Source organism: Rutidosis leptorrhynchoides, chromosome 8 (assembly GCF_046630445.1).
Source record: "Rutidosis leptorrhynchoides isolate AG116_Rl617_1_P2 chromosome 8, CSIRO_AGI_Rlap_v1, whole genome shotgun sequence".
NCBI classification, from domain to species: domain Eukaryota; kingdom Viridiplantae; phylum Streptophyta; class Magnoliopsida; order Asterales; family Asteraceae; genus Rutidosis; species Rutidosis leptorrhynchoides.
This window is the reverse complement of record NC_092340.1, coordinates 50,921,595-50,946,249: the sequence shown is the minus strand read 5'-3', so window position 1 is coordinate 50,946,249 and position 24,655 is coordinate 50,921,595. Positions and strand designations below refer to the sequence as shown.

At 37.6% G+C, this 24,655-nt stretch overlaps 1 protein-coding gene across 1 annotated transcript; it reads right to left on the bottom strand.

The window, feature by feature from the left end:
• Positions 1-9,366: 9,366 nt before the first annotated feature.
• LOC139863394 (uncharacterized) lies at positions 9,367-13,638 on the bottom strand. The gene is made up of 4 exons (XM_071852030.1): positions 13,318-13,638; positions 11,930-12,208; positions 11,075-11,713; positions 9,367-10,592 (listed from the first exon to the last, which is right to left on the bottom strand). The coding sequence occupies exons 1-4, from the start codon at positions 13,636-13,638 to the stop codon at positions 9,570-9,572; spliced, it is 2,262 nt and encodes a 753-aa protein (XP_071708131.1). The 3' UTR covers positions 9,367-9,569.
• Positions 13,639-24,655: the final 11,017 nt, after the last annotated feature.

The following is a 24,655-nucleotide window of genomic DNA, read 5'->3' as shown; positions in this document are numbered from 1 at the left end:
GGTTTAGATTTTAGGGTTTAGGGTTTAGATTTAGGGTTTAGAATGAGTTTTTTACACGAACGGTTTAGAGTTTAGGGTTTAGGGTTTAGGGTTGATGGTTTACGGAGTAAACCCGAAAACCCTAAACCCTAAACCCTAAATTCTAAATCGGGCTAAATCAAAAAAAAAATGTTGATTTTTGAAAAAAAAAAAAAACAGGTGAAAGTGTGTAGAACAAAAATGTAGAACCAAATTTGATTTTGAGCTTGTAGAATATGGTGATATTCGAACAAAAACACTAGCGGCCGAACAAAAATAGATGAATTCGAGCAATTTTTGGCTAACTCGAACATGTTCTACAATTATTTGTTCTACAAAATAAAGATGCAGCTCAAATTTGTTCTAATACAACAAAATTGTTCGTCCTTGTTCAACAAAATTGTTCGATCGCGTACTTTTTTGCTCGACTATGAGTTCTCAGGTTCTCACAAGATTGGAGTTCTCAGGGGATCCCTTCCCTGAATATATATATATATATATATATATATATATATATATATATATATATATATATATATATATATATATATATATATATATATATATATATATATATATATATATATCGATCGATTAACAGATGTGTTAGGAAGAGGAGATCGCCTGGACGTTGGGAGATATAAATTTGAGAGAAAAACAACTCTATTACTCACAAGAATAGATTTACAGAGTATTACAAAACTCTTACAAAAAAACTCTCAAACTCACACACACTCTCTAGGTTGTGATTACACTTCTCTGAGTGATTTAGGATGATTTACAATTGAAGTTTGCACCTCTATTTATAGTAAAAATTCTATGGCGGTGGAATGGTGTGAACGGAGATGGTGGGCGGTCGTCATCGTGTTCATCTTTGCTTCTTCTACATGGTGTTCAAAGAAGGCTACTTTGAACATCTAGAAGGTGAGCTTCTAGATTGTAGGCTGGAAATCTTCAATTCTCCCCCTCCAGCCGAATCCACGAACATTCCAGTTATGTCTCTGCATAACTCCAACTTCTCTCGAGTCACCACCTTTGTTAACATATCCGCAGGATTCTCCTTTGTATGGATCTTCACTAGTCTCAACAGTTGTCGATCAATTACCTCGCGTATCCAATGATAGCGAATATCAATATGTTTTGTACGAGAATGGTACATGGAGTTCTTGCTCAAATCTATAGCACTTTGACTGTCACAATATACCTTGTACTCCTTTTGCTTGATTCCAAATTCTTGAAGATAACGCTTTAACCACAACATTTCTTTTCCAGTTTCTGCGACAGCAATATACACTGCTTCAGTTGTGGATAATGCAACACACCTCTGTAGTCTTGACTGCCATGAAACAGCTCCCCCTGCAAAAGTGTAAATGAATCCTGAAGTAGATTTCCTACTATCAGGATCTCCCGCCATATCCGCATCTGTATAGCCTTCCAAGATTGGATCAGCTCCCCCGTAACAAAGACATAGATTCTTTGTACCTTTAAGATATCTGAGAATCCATTTTACAGCCTCCCAATGCTCTTTCCCGGGGTTCGAGAGAAAACGACTCACCGTTCCCACTGCATGAGCAATATCGGGCCTTGTACACACCATCACATACATCAAACTTCCAACTGCTGAAGAATATGGTACTGACGACATCTCCCCGATCTCTTCCTTGGATGAGGGACAAGAACTCTTGCTTAACTTGAAATGGTTAGCTAATGGAATGCTAACAGGTTTGGCATTGTTCATATTGAAACGTGAAAGCACTCGTTCAATATACTTCTCCTGAGATAGCCATAACCTTTTATTCTTCCTGTCTCGGGTTATCTGCATTCCCAAAATCTGTTGAGCCTGTCCTAAGTCTTTCATGTCAAAAGACTTAGAGAGTTCTTTCTTCAGCTGGTTGATCTTCGTTGCGTCTTTCCCTACGATCAAAATATCGTCTACATATAGTAGAAGAGCAACGAAATCTTTTTCAGAAAACTTCTGAATGTAGACACACTCATCTGCTGCAGTTTTCTTGTACCCGTGACTCACCATGCACGAGTCAAACTTCTTGTACCACTGCCTAGGTGCCTGCTTTAAACTGTACAAACTTTTCTTCAGCTTGCATACGAGGTTATCTCCTGAAACCTCAAAACCTTCTGGCTGCTCCATGTAAATTTCTTCATGTAAATCTCCATGAAGAAAAGCTGTCTTTACATCCATCTGTTCAAGCTCCAAGTTCATACTTGCGACCAATCCAAGTATGACTCTAATTGAAGTCATCTTGACTACTGGTGAAAATATCTCGTCAAAATCAATCCCTTTCTTCTGTTGGAATCCTTTGACTACAAGTCGTGCTTTATATTTCACCACTTTTCCACTACCATCCTTTTTCAGCTTGAACACCCATTTATTTTTTAGTGCCTTCTTCCCGCGTGGAAGTTCTACAATCTCATAAGTTTGATTTTTCTGCAGAGAATCCATCTCATCCTGCATTGCGAGCAACCATTTTTCTTTATCCTTATGAGTTACTGCTTCATGAAAACTCTCCGGTTCTCCATCTTCAGTAAGTAGAAGGTACTCGGATTCTGGATATCTACTCGATGGAATCCGATCTCGTTCAGATCTACGAACTTCTGGAACATTCTGAGGAGATCCACCATCATCTTGACCTTGTGATGGTGCTGGAACGTCTGGCAGATGGGGTTGTGGCTCCCCCTGCTCAGCACCATCATTTTCCTCATTATCTTCTACTTCTGGCATTTCTTCTTGTACTGAAAATTCATTTCTCATGAATGATTTCGTTGTTGCCTCTGGCACCTGAGCAGCAACATTTGACTTCTGAGATATTGTGGGCTTTTCAATATCTTCTATTGTCTGGCTTTCATGAAACACCACGTCCCTACTTCTGATCACCTTTTTCTCCTTTGGATCCCATAATCTGTATCCAAATTCTTCATCTCCATAGCCTATGAATATGCATGGAGTGGTCCTTGCATCCAGCTTCTGCCTGAGCTCCTTGGATACATGTGCGTACGCCAAACATCCAAATACTCTTAAGTGAGAGTATGATGGATCCTTTCCAGACCAAAGTTTCTCCGGAACTTCAAAATTCAGTGGTACTGATGGAGATCGGTTGATCAAATAACAAGCGGCTCTGACTGCTTCTCCCCAGAATGGCTTTGGCAGCTTAGCCATACTGAGCATGCTCCGAACACGTTCCATGATTGTTCGGTTCATTCTTTCTGCTATACCATTATGTTGAGGGGTACGTGGGACCGTCTTCTCATGTCGGATGCCATATGATCTGCAATAGGCATCGAACTGCCTGGAAGAGTATTCACCGCCGTTGTCGGATCGAAGACACTTTAACTTCTTTCCTGTCTCACGTTCTACCATGACATGGAACTGTTTGAAGTAATCGAACACCTGGTCCTTCGTCCGTAAGAAATATACCCACACCTTTCGAGAAGTATCGTCGATAAACGTCAGAAAGTATCGATTGCCGCCAATTGATTCAACCTCCAAGGGACCGCAAACATCAGAGTGTACCAGACTGAGTAACTCTGATTTTTTCATTGAAGAGGAATTAAACGAGACTCTATGCTGCTTACCAAACAGACAATGATTGCAAGGATCTAGTGCAGCATCCTTGTCTACATTGATAAGCTCCTTCTTTATTAGGGTAGACAACTCTTTCTCACTCATGTGACCGAGTCTCTGGTGCCATAAATTTTGTGAAGCCTCCTTTTCTGCAACATTAATACTGTCTGTGCAGATCTTCACATGAGTCTTGTACAGTGTGCCACAAATGTGTCCTCGAGCGACTATCATAGCGCCTCTTGACAATTTCCATGTGCCTTTACTGAAATGACTATCATAGCCCTGTTTGTCGAGAGCTATCCCAGAAAGTAAATTCAGCCGAAGATCTGGCACATGGCGGACATCCTTCAGAGTGATTGTGCTCCCAGAACTTGTCTTTATCCTGACATCTCCAATTCCGACAATCTCAGCGGAACTGGAATTTCCCATCTTCACAACTCCAAAGTCACCAGCTTTGTATGTTGTGAAGTATTCCTTGTATGGAGTCACGTGGTAGGAAGCTGCAGTATCTACCACCCATTCTGTTTCTTCTCGTGAGACGTGAAGACATGTCTCATCATGGGTTGAACAATAAGCTACATCACCAGAGATAGTCACTAATGTTTCTCCACCCTTATTCTTCGGCTGTGAACTGCTTTGACCTTGTTCCTCTTTCAATCTATAGCAGTTCTTCTTCATATGTCCCTCTAATCCACAATGATGGCATTTATATGTTGGTTTTCTGCCATCAGCTGACCTGCCCCTGCTCTTGCTTCTGCCTCTACATTTATTTTTGCTATTCATTCGCTGTCTTCCCCGATTCTCTGTGACAAAGGCATGGGTCTGATCTGTGCCCATGTCCTTTCTCCTTGCCTCTTCACTGAATAGGGCATCCTTGACCATTGACATGGTAAGTTTGCCATTCGGGGCTGAGTTGCTGAGTGTTACTACCAGCGTTTCCCAACTATCGGGAAGGGAACTAAGTAGCAGTAGCGCCTGAACTTCATCGCCAAGAAGCATCTCTACAGAAGATAACTGGTTGACCAAGCTCTGGAACTCACTGGTATGCTCGGCAACTGAAGTTCCACTTTTGAGCTTCATGTTGACTAAACGCCTCATCAGCAGGGCTTTATTCCGAGCAGTCTTGGCCTGATACATGTCCTCCAACTTTTTCCAGAGGACATATGCGTCTGTCTCTTGTGCAACATGGTGGAAGACACTATGATCAATCCATTGACGGATCTGACCAATAGTTTTTCGGTTTGATTTCTTCCACTCTTTCTCTTTGGCAGAATCAGGGTTTATACCCTTCAATTCAATATGATCGAACAAATCCTTACAGCTGAGGAGATCTTCCATCCGAGGTTTCCACAGCGTGTAGTTTGTGGCTGTGAGCATAATCATAGCTCTGGAAGATGATGTTGACTCTTCTGTGGACATTATCACCTTACAAATAATTTTTTAACACAAACGGGGTTGAATTGTAGAAAACAGAGATCACCGTTACGTCCGGAACGGTTGAAAATGGTGGAATAGACACTTCGCGGCTTAAATTCCACTTACGGGGCAAAATTATAATTTTTATAAACTTCAGGGACCAAAAATGAAATTCTGAAAATTTCAGGGACCAAATTGTAAAATTTCAGTACCGCTACAGTACTGCTACAGTGCCGCCAACTGCTACAGTGATCGTCTTCTCCGGCGAAAATTCCGTCACCGGTCGTCTTCTCCGGCGAGTTGACCAAACTTTGACCGCGTTTTCTAGGCTTGTTATAACTCCGTTTAAGTCGCCGTTTTTTGCGTTGGACTCGGTTCGACGAGACGAATCCAATGGTACACTAAAAATTGAATTTTGAGAAAACTTCAGAAGACCCAAAAACTCAATCAACGTCTCTAACCAAGCTCTTGATACCACTTGTTAGGAAGAGGGGATCGCCTGGACGTTGGGAGATATAAATTTGAGAGAAAAACAACTCTATTACTCACAAGAATAGATTTACAGAGTATTACAAAACTCTTACAAAAAAACTCTCAAACTCACACACACTCTCTAGGTTGTGATTACACTTCTCTGAGTGATTTAGGATGATTTACAATTGAAGTTTGCACCTCTATTTATAGTAAAAATTCTATGGCGGTGAAATGGTGTGAACGGAGATGGTGGGCGGCCGTCATCGTGTTCATCTTTGCTTCTTCTACATGGTGTTCAAAGAAGGCTACTTTGAACATCTAGAAGGTGAGCTTCTAGATTGTAGGCTGAAAATCTTCAAGATGATTAGGCAAATTGATCAAAAAAGAGAGACAAAAAACTTAAAAATAAGAGAAGACGGATTATCGATGGAGTGAATATTTGATTTAATTTATAGTGGAAGGAGAAGAGGGGATTGGCTTCAGAAGCAAGTTAAGCCGTTATAATAAAAAAAGAGGGGATCTACTTATATTAGGACTTTTGATAATCTGATATTTAAAGAGGTTAATTAGTCTTCCATAAAGTTTGTAACTTCTAAAATTAATATATGGAATTTATTTATTTTAAAGTATAAGATATTGCTATTTATATTATTAAAATTATCAAAATCATCCCATCAATCAATATAGTATAAAAAAACAGGATTTTGCTAATGATCGGCCTTAATGCTATTGTTCAAGTGCATAAAAAGGGTTGTACATAGCGGTTACATTGACTTTTAAGTGACAATTATTAAAAATTGTACAAAACTTTTATGCATCTTAACGAAAATTCTAAACAAATTTCAAAAAAATGTGTTAGGGCTTGATACAAAATCTTTACCATTGTTAATAATCATATAAATAACAAAGAAATATAAATATCAGCTATTATATTTTATTTTATTGTTTATATATAAAATAGAATCCATACATAAATATAAGTAACATAAATAAATATTAATTATTTTCCAATAAAAAAATTATATTCTTGTCTTAATATAAAATGGAATTCATATAAATTATAAATAAATAAATAACAAGTATTTTGGTGTTATTTTGCCTTTTTTAAATAGTTTTTTTTCCCACCTTTCTATTCATAACATTGTTTCCCTTTCTTTTGGTGTATTCAATTTCTCACATTTTACTATTATTTTTTTTCAATTTTCACTTTTTATTATTGTAAATAAAAGTGTTAAAGTTATGTGAATTCGATAACATGGTCAATTATTTTATTTCAATTATTGAAGATTAAATTATGTAGGTTCGGCTGTATGGTCATTTAGGTTGATTTAACTATTAAAGATTAATAATAAGATGTTGAATTGAATTGATTTAATTATTTGAAATTAAATTATTTCAAATATGAGTAGTATTGAATTCGTTTTGTTAAGATATAAACAATTGTTTTTTTTATAATAAAACACGACGCGAGAATGGTTGGCCTTGGTGGCTCGCGATCGCGAGTCTAGGACGTCCAGGAAACTTCCAGATTTGTATTTGCTTGTTCCCTAAGCTATTGTTCCCCTATAAATAGGACCCTATGTGGCCCTATACTGTGTGCACGAAAACAATAAGATAAATCTCTGGTTTGCGCCCGTGGAGTGAACTTTTCTCCGTATTTTGAAGTTGGGATATAATTACGTTAAATCCTTGTGTCGTTTATGCATTTATTCATCGTTCTAATGCTTTAATTATTCATTTGTAGTTCGGGGGTAAGTGATTAGCATAAATCACTTGTCTTGTTTGGGTCCTAAATCTTAACCAGTGGTATCAGAGCTTAAGCTCGGTTTTACGGGCACGATGACGAATTGGAAGCAAGAAGAAAAAAAAAAAGGAATTGCTGATGATGTTCGATTCGCGATCGCGAGATGAACAAAGGGAAGAAGCTCACATTCACGAGATAGCTTCTGCCAATTTCGGTTTCTTGTTTTTTTTAAACGACGGTTCTAGGGATTTGTTTGTAACATGTATCGAGACTAGATGACTCAGTTGGTCGCAGTGATCTCAAGGGGTATGCCTATGTATCCGGGAGGTTTGATCACACCGGGATTGGTCTATGGTTCCGGCAATTTTATAATGCAACTAAATCGATGTAGTTGTATTATGATGGTCATCGGTGTTCGCGAAGGGTTACAGAGTCAGAGGTCTGGTCGATGGGTTCGTTGCAAGAGATTTTTCTAGAGATCCGAGTTCTCGTTTTTCATGATCCAGTGCCAAAGAATTATTGAACTTTCAAAAACGGAGTTTCAGGAGCTGCAGTAGAAGCAAATTCATAGCGGGTTTGTTAACCATTGGATCGACTTGATTGTTTGGTTGCTGATAGTAGACGCACTTATCTACACGTGGTAAAAAACTGAGGCTGATCTAAACGTTGGATCTTGAGATATGATTTTTCGAATTTGGGCAGTTTTCAGGGTGAACTTTTCGGGTTTGGTGACGCCATTGCAAGATGGTTTTTGTCTCGAAAACTTCGAGCGATACGAGCTATGTTTTCAGATATGTGGGTTTGTTACGGGAGCACGGTAGGATGGTTTAACTCATATTTGAGCGGTGTTGTCAATTCAAGTTGAAGTGGTTTCAACGGACGGCTCATAATCTATACATTAATATCAAATTCGCTACAACGTTTTAACAATTATCTATACTCTTTACTCTTAATACATAGAAGTTTATTAAAATCCATTAAAATTAAATTATACGGAGTATATGTATTTATTTACGTTTGACGCAAGGCAAAGGTTACAAAAGCCCATACTAACTATGATTAATTGGATTGTTTAGATATGGTAGTCGTATGGGATGCGGTTACCTTGTCAATCCTCTCTTCTCCTTCCATTAAAACCACCTATTCGTTAATCCGTCTTTTTTTTACGAAGAGTATATATATTTTGTAGGTTTTTCTTCTCTCTGTTTCTATTTATTAATTGCTTCAATTCATCTCACTCGTTGATCGATCGATAGATATATATACTAGTACTAGCTTGATTAATTATATATCTACAGATCGATCGATATATGATGCTGATGATGAAGAGGAGGCATGTCCATATACCTGACGTAATTCTTGTAAACATACTTTCACGGCTTCCCGGAAAAGATTTACTGCGTTTTCGAAGCGTATCAAAGCATTGGAATGGTGTTATTTCAGATCCTTATTTTATGAATTCGAGATCACGTACAATGATTCTTCTGCCAAACCAACATCCCCTTGTTGTACTTGATGAAATTGAGGATGATGAATCTGTAGTCGAGATTCATTCTCCATTAGACCTTACGAAAGGTACGGTATGTCTACCCCACGGATGTCATTATAACGGTGAATATCATTCTGGGTGTCGTAAATGGACGCCTTTGCATGATACACAAGACCAATACAACTACTTTTGATTTGTGGGTGACGATGAAAGAAGAACAAACTCAAGATGTAGAGTGGTTTAAAGCCAATTCATTTACATTGGGGTTGGAATTGGAATTGGATGGGAAGTTTATCAATGAGCTCCACCCCATGTGTATTTTGAGTAACGGGAAAATTATTTTGACAAATGGCGCACACCAATTGGTTATCTACAATACCATAACAGGTTCGTACAAAATGCTACACAACCATTTGGTAACTGATCATGATATTTTGAAAAGCTTCAAATCTGGGAATAGTTTCAAGAGATTACAACGCTCAATCGAGTATGTGGAAAGTTTGATTTCCCCAGCTTCGTTTGTAGTTTTATTTATGATTTGATGATGAATTAATCAGGATGAAGATCAAATCAATCCATAACAAATATTTATGCTGGTTAAAATATTGTTGGTGATGATCGTATTTTGCTAGGGTTTAATATGATTAGAAAACAATAACAAGATACAAATGAAACAAGAAAGCAAAAAACAAGTTATCAGCTATTAACATTTAGCATATTTATGCGTATTAGACAACATTTACAATTAATAGTCAAGTTAATTAAAGACTTGTACAAAACCCCCAAAACTCGGTTTTCAACCGGTTCTAGTAGAAGCGCGATTATTGTCGTGCTACTTCATACTGTAATAGTCATCGTCTCAGGCTGATTATCTTCTCAGGCTGCTTATCTTGGAAGCATTTAGTGTGGTGAAATTCAATTTGCAGACGATGATGAACAAGAGGGGTCGATGCCCCCATCAACCCTTTCTTGAGATCGTCCTTCAGTTCTCTTATCGGGATTGCAGCCAAAAAACTCTTGATATACTCCCGGCATGATTCTTTTCCTTTACACACAATTGTCTCCACTTCATCTTCCTCGTTTATATCATTTACAATAGCCGTCCATGTTTCTTTACTTTGACTTTCACTGACCTTTTCACCTTCAAGCGAATCGTTGCTCCTTCGAGTATCAACAGCTACTCTCTCAATACTTGTATCTTTATCAAACTTCAAGACATACGCCCGATCACATCCCTCATAAAGCCTCTCACCCAACGTGTCAACAATATAGTACGCATCATGGTCAACTTTCAACACAAAAAAATGGTCATTCCAGCTTACAATGTACACTAACGGGTTCATAACATCACTATAGTTTGACCCGATTTTACTTATCTCTTCCCATATGCTATCAAACGACATAGCACCATCTAAAAACCGAAGATCACCCTCTTCAAGCCCCTCGGGTTGAAAGAATCCAACAAACGATTTTTCAGGGACTACATCAAGATTAAGAATCTTGGCTTGGATCACAGTTTCAAGGTCAAAATGCTTATCTGGGAAACGGTCCCTATAAACTTCATTTGTGCATAGATTTCTCCACTCTAATGAACCGTCTCGGATTAAACTATCGAGTTGTGATTTAATTGGGAGTTCGGTCCCGTTATTTTGAAACCAATCGGCTATAACCGCCACTAAAGCGGTGCACGCACTTTCGCCTGCAGCTTGTTCGCTTCTTTGGTCAATGGAAGCAAAGAAAACTTGGGTCAACAATTTCATGTGCCCGTCTCGGCTTTTTACTTCCTTATTCTCCCATTTTCCTACCTCAAAACTGTCGTCTCCAAATTCAGAAACTGTAGATCCGTTTGTACTTGTACCTTCCTCACTTTTACACTGCAGCAGCAGTAAAATTTAAATGTCAGATAAAGTAATATATATACTGTGTGTGTGGTCAGGTTCTAACGAGAATCACAAAAAGATATAGAACTATAAGAGCTTTTGAATGACATGTTTTTTGTTCATTCAAATGCAACAAATTACATATTAATATAATATAATATCCATATCATTGACAAACAACACTTAAAAACCACAAATAACAAGTTAAATCTATCATTATATGTAATGTTCACATGTTCACCGAGAAGCGTGCACATGTGAACGAAAAAATATATATACTTAAATTTAAAGGTTTTCTGTTTTCTGGTTAGTCTTAATTTAAAACAACATTCATATATGGTTGAATCTAGTCATATGTGAAAATACCCTATAATTAAAAAGTTTATGCAGTTTTTTACCCTTTTGTGGTTCTCGTTTGAACTTTTTACTATATGTATATATACAAGGTGGATTTATAAAAATTCAAATTTTTTTACCTCATCTGAAGAACTCAGCATTCTACGATCAAAATCGATATCGTCCCCGCCTTCTTCTGCAGAATCTTTTTTCAAAAGTGGTTCTCCTTTGTTCTTTGGGGATCTAAAACTTAACTTCCTCTTCCTCCATGGGAATATGCTTTTTTTCAAGATTTGAATTTCTACCTGATCAACAATAGACGGACTCGAATAATAATCAGTTGTTTCTTTATGATTCCTGTAATATAACCAATCTTCATCTTCACTAGAACTAGTAGAACTGAAATAAGATAACCCGCCAGCATGATTAGCATAAGCCAAAGTCCCATAACTAAAAGACTTCCTAACACTAGAATCATCATCATCTTTGACTTCCTCCGACTCAACTTCATCTGCATCGAGTGAGTCGGTGTCAAACGGATAATCAGCATCATAACGTCTGACTGAGCATTTTCCACCACTGCCCTCTTCTTCACGACATGCCTTTTTGGCCCGATTAACTGATATTGCCCTAAACATTTTGACTTTTTGTAGACCTGTTTTAAGACCTGAAGACTCATCTTCTCCATTACCAGGTGCTAATGGAAGACTTGTAATGGATCTCTGTGCTTGTTCTGTACTCTCGTTTACACTCCTCAGCTCTTGAAGACTCAGAGATACCTGCATAAGAAATAAATATGTAAGTCAATACTATACCTGGAAAACGGGTCAAATTGGGTCGGTTTGAGTAACGGTCACAACAGTTTTGGGTTGAAATGGGTCATGGGTCAAACGGGTCATATTATTAAACGAGTCCAAATGGGTTGGGTTGGGTAACGGGTTGAAACGGGTCATGGGTCAAACTCAAAGATTGAAAGATATATTGGAGGCACATACACAGAGTATAGGTCTAGATTCAGTGATACCACTTGTTACAGAAAGCGGAATGCTTATATCAACGTCATTTTGTTCCACGGAAGAAGCATATTGTGCAATGTTTAATGATCCGGTTGCAAGTGCAGGATATATCTTTTTTGGTCCTTGACTTGAACCCTGAATGAAAAAAAAAAAAGAAAAAAAAAAGTAGAATGCATACAAATGGAAACAAAGTGGCTTTAAGCCAAAAAAATTTAGTGAACTTTTTTTTAAGAGGTCTTTGTGGTTTAGGTTGTTTATTTTTTTAATGAATAGTCATAAAGTATATACCTTTAAGACAAAAGAAGAATCAAGGAAACTTCTTTATGTGGATAAATATGAATATGAATGTGATAAAGCTATTTGGGGCAGGTTGGTTAATAGCATTAGAGTAAGGTATCCCTCTATTTCAAGTCAATATTGGCAGGAAGATTTTAAATATTAAAAAACATAAAAATAACGTCGGAAATAAATTAAAGTTTCCCTCTTGATTTGATTAAAGCATAGCCTATTAATTCCCAGAAATGTTCATCCTCATTCAAAAAATTGCCACATTAGGAGACTGAGTATAAAGAATTAAAGGCCAGATATACCTTTAAATTGGTTAAATACTAGAAAGGCTATCCTCTTTTATTGACAAAAGCTTGTGTTCAATATAAGAAAGCTCGTGGTACAACTTTTTCGTTATTTATCCAAACGAAACACTAATAAAGATATACGTGTGTCATTTTCGATCCAAAATAATAGAGATAGATATCATTGATTATCATGTGATCATATCATACCAGTAATACTATACCTAGATTAAAGGCAGTGTGAAATCTCCAATTATTATTTGATCATGATCATTAGCAGCTCTAAACTAACGCATAAAGTTTTGATCTCTCAAAAATTCAAGTTATTTATTACTCTTTTTTATTATTTATACATTATTATGATTACTTAATCCTGTAAATCATTTTGGGGATAAAAATGTAGGAATATGCTTGTCTGCAGTCATTTTTAATCCAGCACATACATTACAGTTAAAGAAAGTGATATGTTAATCAAATATTGTTATATACATTTTTTTAGGAAAATTCAAATATTATTATTAGAAACATACAAAACTTGTAACCCCATATAGTAAAAAAAACTGAAAATGGTATTGATGTTTAAAATTGACACATATGAAAGCCTTCCCCAGTTACCATCTCAAATGAAACTTAAAAACATATCTTCAAGTTCACATTGATCTTAGGTTAACAATTAGCTATGTAAATTTGTGCCACCATAACAAAAGTTAAATAATTTCTTAAAATAAAACATAAACACATTAATATAATTGAAACCCAACAAGATAATATAAAGTTGATTCTTTGAGGACTTACATCGAACACCATGAATGCAACTTCCCAAAGATGAAAACCCCCATTTTTCAAACCAATCAAATTACAAACTGTAACAAATTCTTCATTCCATTCAAGCATCCCATTATCTTTCAAAGATCCTTCCTTTGTAACATTCCTTCTAACACTTTTTCGCTTGAAATTCAACGGATTGTTCGATTTATTTGACCCTTTCCAATTAACTTCAATGCCCAATTTCGCAACATGAATTAAACCTTGAAGATGTTTGATTGTAATCTTTGCTTCAAATTTCTTGGATAGAATTGGTGGCCATGGCCTCCATTTCATCATCCCCACTACCATTTCAGTCTTTCAATCACCGTTCTGTGTGTGTTTCTTTGACTGTGTGTTTTGGTACCAAATTGTGTAATTAGGTTTTAAAAAACAGTTGGAATTGAATGAGAGACAGAAGGTGTATTGTGTTTATAGAGGGAGAAAGATTATTTATAAAAGTATCTATCTGTGTGAGAAACTGAGAAATGGGGCCGGCAACACCGAATTTGTACATTAGTGTTTTGAAAACTTGTACGTCATGCTTAGTTAATTGTAACTTTAAGACTTTTTCCATACAAATAGATTTACTGAGGAAAGAATTTTGCAAAATTAAAAGCATGTTGCATTTTGTTGCTAGTGCAAGTAACTTTCAGCAACACTCGATTACAACACTCGATTACGATTATTTTAATTAAACGTTTTAATAAACAATCAAACATGCTCCATTGAAGGGTTGTATCATAGCTAACTAATTAAAGACCCGCGAATTCGCGGGATTTTTTTATGAAATTATTATTACTGAAAAGTAAAATAAAGAATTTTATATGGGCGTTGATTAATACACATTATATTATATGAGTATTAATATGAAATGAAACTTGAAATAACATGAATTAGTAATCAAATCAAAATTTAACATTGTTCGAGCACAAAAAATCTAATTTAATATAAAACATCCGCTAAGAAAAGTTAAATAAACTTTATACAGGTATATCTCCACATTGGTGATTAAACAACTTGAATCTTTTAAGGTAGTTACGAAGTGTGAGTAATATCATTCATATTTGTCTTATGGTAAATGTATTGACTTTTTTTCAAAGTAAAAAGAGAGTAATTCATTAGCCTTTCAAAAAGATAAAAGTTTTTAAATGGGAAACCAAGGGTATTAAACAATTTGATTATAATGTATTTAAAACGTATTACCGATTGTGTACCTAATCACAAAAATTGCTGATAGCAGTTAATTTTCTAAGCTTTTCTGACATGCGATTCGAGAAATTATTGACATGCTAACAACGCACATGAAATAATCATTGAACTAACGCGTAGAGTCGTATCATGCAAAAAGAAATCACGCGTTTATAACATAACAACAAATTCGATTACAATTTCATTGTTGTCAAGCTTTTAGGAGTTAAAAGATCTAGCCTTCGTAGTGCTACCTTTGGCGTTCGGTAGTACCAATACCGCGTGTATTGTGTTACTCGTGTATTATCAATGTCTCAAGGCGATGCAAAACTGTTCGAAAATTACCATGACCTTATTATACAAAAATATTAAACTCTCAAACATCACTCACTTCTTTCTACAATAATTACCTCATGGCATTCGACCCAGATTAAATTAACTTTCACATTGGTATACATCCAAATCTTCTTTCAATGATAACCAATGAAACTCGACTAATATTGCATGAACTCAAGCGAAACCTCAAAAAACTAATTAAATAAAAATTGAAGATATTTCACAACCTAAGAAATACTTGCAATGATACATGATGTGGTGCTACAAATAGCACATTTTTCCACTGAATGATAAAAATAACATGAATATAAACTTTTAATCAACCAAAAAATCATATGAAATCAAAATATCGGTTTCGGATAATCTGACCCAAGCCAATACAGCAACAACATTCCACCATCCGATTTTGGAGTTCCTGCCAAATGTTATTTAATCACAAATAGGCACCTTGATCGCAACGGGTGATTTAGTCCCCTCGGATGATTCCGATAGCTGTAAAAATTAAAAAAAAACAAATAGGCACCTTAAAATTTAAACAACTGTTTGGTTGATGAGAGTTATTAAAAGCCTGAAATTTGAGACTTAATCAATGTTTCCAAATGCTATCACATGTAAGGAAATTCAGATTAGATCTATTATTTATAGAAACTAAACACCCGCAATGATGAATGAAACACCAAGCATGCTGCAATATCTAATGATATTTGAACCTAATTGCAAGTACGCTTCGCCTATTTATTAATTAATTATACAAATTGATGTTACCTTCAGCCTGAGCACCGTCATCATCAGGGAACGACATTGGTTGGATTAAGAGATCGGCCTGCAAAAATAATGAACAAATTAATTTGCAAACTTTTAAACCTTTACATTAAGTACTAATGGTACAAACGTTGTGCTAAGCTACTGATCAATATACATAATTTTGACAAGAGTGTCATCTACTCTAGTAAGTTATTTTTTTTATCAATATCCAAAACACAAAAGCACTAATCATAACACAACCAATCCATTTCTAGTAAAAATAGAATTAAATCCCTTTCTTATTAGAAGCTCCCAAACCTGTAAAACATATAGTACATTTTTTTTTTTTTTTTTTTTTTTTTAAAAGCAAACATAATTTTATTAAAACTAACAAAATTTACAAAGGAGAGGCCAACTTTACAGACACGAAAATATTTACAAGATACAGATGATTATCAATCAGCTAACCAGTTGCATCAGAATGATACATATAGTAAATGAACCGAAAAACCTGTTAAACGCATCGACCGCTATCAAAAACCTGATAACCTTTAAAACAGAAATGATGATTTAGGCTATTATGATTAGGGTTAACAAATCATGATATTAATGAAATAGAAAATAAAGATACATAAAGAAACTGAATCGATTTGGGTGTATTGATATGGTCGATTGAATTTGATCTTCAACTTTTATACTAATTAGTAGCTTTGATTACTAAACTTGCGTTTTTTATGGAAACATAAGTAAACAGAAATTTAAATTCCTTTCATTTAGCCATCTTTGAAGGAGATTTATGGGGAAGAGTTACATCCGAAGGTTTTTTGAAAGTGCTCACATGTTTTATAAAGGAAATAATAACATTACTCTGTATTACATTTTCTAATGGCTCAACTATAAATTTTTTGTTCGTCCGTGTTTTTGATTCTTTTTTTTGCTCGTCCGTGCACTTTTTTTGCTCGAATTTCAGTGTTTTTGGAGTTCCTAGAGTTCTCACACTAAAAAAGTTCTCACTGGTGTAGCGACCCGACCAAATCGTCATTGACGGCGCCGTCTACTTAGGTCCCGTTACGTGGTCATAAGTCTTTAAAACAACGTTTGACCAAAAGATATGTCGCATTCATTTCAAATGTAAAGGTTGTTCAAGTTTTACAAGAATAGTTCCACCACAAGTTACGATACCAAGTTTTAAGTACAAATGAAACTTATGCGACACAATTTAAAAGTATCCAAAAGACGCTCCATGTATGCATGTATACTCGATATCCAATGCAAGTATCAAAATAATGAGCGGAAGCATGTATCATGTATCGTTCAAGGACCTGAGAAAAACATAGAAATCTGTCAACGAAAACGTTGGTGAAATCATAGGTTTAAGTAAGTAAGTACAAGTGAACCACAAGATTTGCATCAATGAAATAATAGTAATACATTCCAAAAGTTTGTTTCACGAGCACCCAATTATCAAAGCTTAACATTCCTTCCATTGTATACCCCATCACTTAGTGCTAGAACAAACACTGATTCTCGAAAATATATTTCATCCGTAGACGGTAGCGAACCGTCAAAGATGAGGGTTGTCAACCCATATGGCCATATAACATAAGTTCTCGCTTACACCCGGCAAGTGTAACTAATGATAATCGAATTGAGGATTTTTGTTCTAAACTCGTATGTAGAATGTTGTTTTCCTGTACTTGTGTTCACTTAGTAAAGAAATGTTTATGTTTTCTCATCCCAAATGTAAGTTCAAAAAGAGTGAAAGTGGGACTATGATCTCACCTTGAGTGCACGAGTAGTAAAGTACTTCGACAAGTAAACGTGTGCAAAGAACAATGCTAGTCTTGACCTAAACAATAGGGTTGTATCAATAACGGTAAACACGATAGGTCAAAGATGTTCAATTAGTCCTATGGCTCGTTACGACTCGATTATGTAGCATGTGAATCAACTAGTCAAGTTTCATGCACGATACAAGTAACTAAGCATGTTAGAACGATCGTATAATTGTTTGGTTAAGTTTGACTAAAAGTCAAACTTGGTCAAAGTCAAAGTCAACGGGGTCGGATCGGGTGTCCGACAATTTTCTCATGATGAGAAATCATTTATGAGCAGAATGGCCAAGTTTCATGTTAATCGGAGTTACGGTTAAGCGGGAAACATTTTGTGAAAGGAAAAATAAAAACTAAAATGAGCTGGGCATATGCGCGGCGCTCAAAGGGTTGCGCGGCGCGCACCCAAGTGTAAATCTTGGTCAGAACTTAACCACGAAGGCAAACATCTGGGATTTCTAATTTTTGCGCGGCGCGCGGGTATATGCGCGGCGCGCAATACCTGGGAAACATGCAGTTTGCAGAAAAAGACCAAGTCACGAACCAAAACTCAAATTAACATATTTTATGAACCGAAAACATCCAAAATGCATACTATATATCGTTGGAAAGGTAATTTGACAAGGAAAACAACTAAACACATTTCATCAAGCAATTCATCACTAACAACAACCAAAACCGCATCTAATGCTTAACATTAACCGCATACAAGTTCATAAATGCAATTCAATGATTCGGGCAACCAATTTACATGAATGATATGCCGTTTCGAAGGTAATCAAGCATACAATCCAACTAGACACTTACCAATAATAATCCATGGTATTCAATGCATCAAAAGTCCATTTCAAGTTCATCAAACCCTAACCCAAATTCACCAAAATCAATAATCAAGTTCATGAAGTTTTCTAAGGCAACCTACACATCAAATTGAAGCTAGTGATGCTAGTAACACAATTAAAACATCAACTTTTAACATCTAACAACATATGATCATCCAAAATTCAAGAACAACACACCAAAATTCAAGTTCATGCTAGTTACACTAAAACAACGAGATCGAGCATATAAATCATATATTCATGTTAGACTTGAGCCATAGACACTAATTAACACTTTTATAAGTTAAAAACATCAAGAACACAAAATCTAGTGATTTTAGAAAGTTACCCAAATGAGATGAAGTTGGTACCAAAATGAAAAGGATGAAGAGAGGATCACAAATATGTAGTTTATTTTGTTGTAAGCCTCCTAGATCGAATTTAGATGATGATTGAATGAATTTTGTAAATGGGGGTGTGTTCTTGCTAGAGAGAAAGAGAGAGATGGGGATGATAATGAATGGGTGAAAGGGGTTTGACCCTTTGACCTAGTCAAGGGTTTGATCCCTTGTCAAGTTTAGTCCCTCAACTTTCGTTCGGGTGCGTGAATTACCTAAACGAGATCATTTAAAACGCTTATCAACGGGAGATGTTATAAACATATAACGGACTTTATATTAGTATAACGGAAAAGTAAATGGAAAAAGGCGGGATGTTACATTACCTACTCCTTAAAAGAAATTTCGTCCCGAAATTTAAGTAGGCATAGTAGTCGTTGTTTCTTCCTCGAGATCTTGCGTTTCCGAATTCACGAATAGATGAGGATACTTCCTTTGCATTTGATCTTGTCTTTCCCAAGTAAACTCGGGTCCTCTTTTGGCATTCCAACGAACCTTGACAATCGGGATTCGGCTTTGTTTCAATGTCTTGACGGAGGTGTCCACAATTTCAACCGGTTCCTCCACAAAATGAAGTTTGTCATCAATAGTAAGTTCTTCGAGAGGGATGACGATATCGGGTTCGGCAAGACACTTTTTCAAGTTAGATACATGGAAGGTAGGATGAACGGAGTTCAATTGAGGCGGAAGATCTAAACGATAAGCAACGGTTCCAATACGCTCCAAGATTTCGAAAGGACCAATATACCGCGGATTTAGCTTTCCGCGTTTCCCAAAACGGATTACACCCTTCCAAGGTGCGAATTTTAACATTACTCGGTCACCGACTTGAAATTCAAGATCGTTGCGTCGTTTGTCGGTATAGCTCTTTTGACGACTTCGGGCCGTCCTAAGCCTATCTCGGATTTGAACGATTTTCTCGGTGGTTTCGTGAATGAGTTCGGGTCCGGTGATTTGCACGTCGCCTACCTCGGCCCAACAAAGAGGTGAACGACATTTGCGGCCATATAGCGCTTCAAAAGGTGCGGCTTTAATACTCGCGTGATAACTATTGTTGTAAGAGAACTCGGCGAGAGGTAAGTGCTTGTCCCAAGCTTTTCCGAAATCAACCACGCAAGCTCGTAACATGTCCTCTAAGGTTTGAATTGTACGTTCGCTTTGTCCATCGGTTTGAGGATGATATGCGGTGCTCATGTCTAAACGTGTTCCCAACGCTTCTTGCAATGTACGCCAAAATCTAGAAACGAAACGGCCATCTCGGTCGGAGATAATCGATAAAGGTACACCGTGTCGGGCTACGATCTCCTTAATGTAAAGTTGTGCAAGTTTCTCCATTTTGTCCGTTTCTTTCATGGCCAGGAAGTGTGCGGATTTGGTGAGACGGTCAACAATAACCCAAATGGTATCATAATCGCCCGTCGTTTTTGGTAGTTTAGTGATAAAATCCATCGTTATCCTTTCCCACTTCCATTGCGGGATCTCGGGTTGTCGAAGTAGTCCGGACGGTCTTTGGTGTTCGGCTTTGACTTTGGAACATGTCAAACACTTGGAAACATAAGTAGCTACGTCCCTTTTGATGTTCGGCCACCAATATAGCTGTTTAAGGTCGTGGTACATCTTATTGGCACCGGGGTGAATCGAGTATCGTGACTTATGGGCTTCATCTAAAATAAGGCTTCGTAGGTCCCCATAACTAGGCACCCAAATCCTTCCGGCGAAATATCGGAGTCCGGTTTCTTTAACTTCGAATCGAGAGGTGAGGACGTTCAAGTGTTCGAGAGAGATGTTTTCATCCTTGAGAGCCTCATCTTGGGCTACCCGAATTTGGCTATTAAGGTTTGTGTGGATGGTGATGTTTAAGGCTCGGACACGAAGAGGCACCACTCTTTCTTTTCGACTTAAGGCATCGGCTACTACATTTGCCTTCCCGGGATGGTAACGAAGCTCGCAATCGTAATCGTTTAAGGTTTCAATCCACCTTCGTTGTCTCATGTTTAGTTGCTTTTGATCGAAAATGTGTTGGAGACTTTTGTGGTCGGTAAAGATAGTACTCTTGGTTCCATAAAGATAGTGTCTCCACATTTTAAGTGCAAAGACAACGGCTCCGAGTTCGAGATCATGTGTCGTATAGTTTCGTTCATGAATTTTGAGTTGTCGAGAAGCATAAGCAATGACTTTCGTTCGTTGCATCAATACACACCCAAAACCATGTTTTGAGGCATCGCAATATACAACAAAGTCATCATTGCCTTCGGGAAGTGACAAGATAGGAGCGGTGGTTAGCTTCGTTTTCAAGATTTGGAATGCGGATTCATGTTCGGTCGCCCAAATGAATTTCTTTCCCTTGTGAGTCAATGCGGTCAGAGGACGTGCAACCAAAGAGAAATTTTCGATGAATCTACGATAGTACCCGGCGAGACCCAAAAATTGACGAATGTGAGTAGGAGTAGTAGGAGTCTCCCATTTACTAATGGCTTCGATCTTTGTGGGATCGACTTTAATGCCTTGATCACTTACAACATGACCAAGAAATTGAACTTCCTTCAACCAAAATTCACACTTGGAGAATTTGGCATAAAGTCGTTCTTGTCTCAAGAGTTCAAGCACAAGTCGGAGATGTTGTTCGTGCTCTTCTTCATTTTTAGAATAGATTAATATATCATCGATGAACACAATAACGAATTTATCGAGATACGGTTTGCACACGCGGTTCATAAGATCCATGAACACCGCCGGTGCGTTAGTGAGACCAAATGGCATGACAAGGAATTCATAACTACCATAACGAGTTCGGAAAGCGGTTTTGGAGACATCTTCCCCCTTAACCCTCAATTGATGATAACCCGAGCGGAGATCGATTTTCGAATATACACAAGACCCTTGTAGTTGATCAAAGAGGTCATCGATGCGAGGAAGAGGATATCGGTTCTTAACCGTCAATTTATTTAGTTCACGATAATCAATGCACATTCGTAGGGATCCGTCTTTCTTTTTAACAAACAAAATCGGAGCGCCCCAAGGTGAATGGCTAGGTTGGATAAAACCTCGATCAAGTAGTTCTTGGATTTGACTTTGCAATTCTTGAATTTCAGATGGAGCGAGTCTATATGGTGCACGTGCTACGGGTGCGGCTCCCGGAATAAGATCGATTTGGAATTCAACCGGTCGATGAGGCGGAAGACCCGGCAATTCGTCGGGAAATACATCGGAATAGTCACTAACAATTGGCACATCATCGATGTGCTTCTCATCGGACTCGACTTTCTTAACGTGAGCAAGGATCGCAAAACAACCCTTACGGAGTAGTTTTCTAACTTTAATACACGAAACGAGGTTGAGTCCGGTGCAACTCTTATCGCCATAAACAATCAAAGGTTCACCATTCTCGATAGGAATTCGGATTGCGTTAAGATCACAAAGAATGTGAGATTTCGTTTTGACTAACCAATTCATACCGATTATTACATCAAAGCTTCCTAGTTCCATGGGTATCAAGTCAATTTCAAATTCCCTACCCAAAATGTTTAACGTACACCCCCGGTAATATGTGTCGGCACTTAATAGTTTTCCGTTAGCCACTTCAATGGTATAAGTGGTATCTAATGGAAGAGGTGGAGTGCTAAAAGGATGAGTCAAAGTCTTGGATACAAAGCATTTATCGGCACCCGAATCGAATAAGCAAGAGACATAAGAATTGTTGAGAAGAAACGTACCCGTGACTAGTTCAGTGTCATCCCGAGCTTCCTCGGTGTTTATGTTGAAAGCTCGGCCGCGCGTATTGGGGTTATCTTTCCTCTTCGGGCATGCATTTCTATAATGGCCCGTTTGGCCACATTCATAACAAGTGCCCGTCTTTGGTGCATTGGGCCATTTTCGAGCGACGGGAGTGGCACTTTTACAATCGTTGGCCTTATGACCAATTCCTTGGCACCGGTGGCAAATTAACTTACTACATTCGCCAAAGTGATGTTTGTTGCATTTGTTGCAAAGAGGTAGGTTCCCGGCATAACCTTTCTTGCCGTCGGAGGTGTAAGGCTTCTTAGCAAAGTTGTTGTTGCTTGATTGGGAGGGTTCCCACTTTCTTTTGTTGCCGCCCGATTTATCCTCGGCCTTAGGTGCCGGAACTACGATTTCGTCAACCGTTTCAATTAGTTGGCGAGCCATGTTCATAGCGGCTTGATGAGTAGTGGGTTTGGATGACATCACCCCTTGTTTGATGCTTTTTGGAAGACCGAGCATGTAGAGCTCAATCCTTTGAGATTCGGGGTTAACAAGATTAGGACACATCAAGGATAGTTCGGCGAAGCGTTGATTATAAGCTTTAAGATCGTTTCCGACCGCTTTCAAAGCTCTTAGTTCTTCCTCAAGCTTTCGGGTTTCTTCGCGCGGAAAATATTCAACAATCATCTTTTCCTTTAGATCGGCCCAAGAGAGGGCATGAGCTTCATCGGTACCCACCGATTGAACATAGGTGTTCCACCATGTTAGAGCAATTCCGGAGAAAGTGTGAGTGGAGTATTTGACCTTGTCTTGATCCCGGCAACCGCTTATGCTAAAGACGGCCTCGGTTTGTTCAAACCAACGAGTAAGCACAACCGGTCCCCCGGTTCCATCATAAGTGTGGGGTTTGCACCCCATGAAAGCTTTGTAGGAGCACCCTTCGCTAGAGTTACCGGCTCCTTGGTTGTTGTTGTTGTTGTTGTTGTGGTTGTTATTATTATTGTTGTTGGATGAGTGACCGGCCATGGCCGCATCTACGGCGGTGGCTATCATCCGTTCGAGAGCTTGTTCGGGAGTTTCATTGCGGCGTACACGACGAGGAGCCATTGTTCCTTCAAGACACAAGAATATCATTGATTAGTATTCTCAATAATACTAACCGTGATATAGAATAAAGATAAAGAGAAGTTTTTCCTCGACTCGCCTTAAATTCTTTATGCCATAATGTCGGAACGTTCATATGAGTCACCGTAATATAATCCCGGAAATTATATTACCCTGATTCATATGGGCATTCGACATCATTTCATATAGTCAAGGTGGCGCGTCAATCAAATTAAACAACGTGAGATTAAGATGAACTAAGAGTAGATATGAGTAGAAGCGTTCGAGTATAAATGCACAAGTAGTCAAGTAATTCCTACTTCAAGTCTATATGCCGGTTGTAGTCTAGACTCACCAATGTACCCTATGACTCGGGGTTGACACTAATGAACTCTAAATCCCTACAACCAACGCTCTGATACCATCTGTAGCGACCCGACCAAATTGTCATTGACGGCGCCGTCTACTTAGGTCCCGTTACGTGGTCATAAGTCTTTAAAACAACGGTTGACCAAAAGATATGTCGCATTCATTTCAAATGTAAAGGTTGTTCAAGTTTTACAAGAATAGTTCCACCACAAGTTACGATACCAAGTTTTAAGTACAAATGAAACTTATGCGACACAATTTAAAAGTATCCAAAAGACGCTCCATGTATGCATGTATACTCGATATCCAATGCAAGTATCAAAATAATGAGCGGAAGCATGTATCATGTATCGTTCAAGGACCTGAGAAAAACATAGAAATCTGTCAACGAAAACGTTGGTGAAATCATAGGTTTAAGTAAGTAAGTACAAGTGAACCACAAGATTTGCATCAATGAAATAATAGTAATACATTCCAAAAGTTTGTTTCACGAGCACCCAATTATCAAAGCTTAACATTCCTTCCATTGTATACCCCATCACTTAGTGCTAGAACAAACACTGATTCTCGAAAATATATTTCATCCGTAGACGGTAGCGAACCGTCAAAGATGAGGGTTGTCAACCCATATGGCCATATAACATAAGTTCTCGCTTACACCCGGCAAGTGTAACTAATGATAATCGAATTGAGGATTTTTGTTCTAAACTCGTATGTAGAATGTTGTTTTCCTGTACTTGTGTTCACTTAGTAAAGAAATGTTTATGTTTTCTCATCCCAAATGTAAGTTCAAAAAGAGTGAAAGTGGGACTAT

What these genes read in the sequence shown, in the direction of transcription:
- LOC139863394 (XM_071852030.1), bottom strand. Translation starts at nt 13,638, where the DNA reads ATGGTAGTGGGGATGATGAAATGGAGGCCATGGCCACCAATTCTATCC. An exon ending in AATCTAGACCTATACTCTGT is followed by an intron (nt 11,714 to 11,929) that starts GTATGTGCCTCC and finishes TTTCTTATGCAG; the next exon opens with GTATCTCTGAGTCTTCAAGA. An exon ending in TGCTGAGTTCTTCAGATGAG is followed by an intron (nt 10,593 to 11,074) that starts GTAAAAAAATTT and finishes CTGCTGCTGCAG; the next exon opens with TGTAAAAGTGAGGAAGGTAC.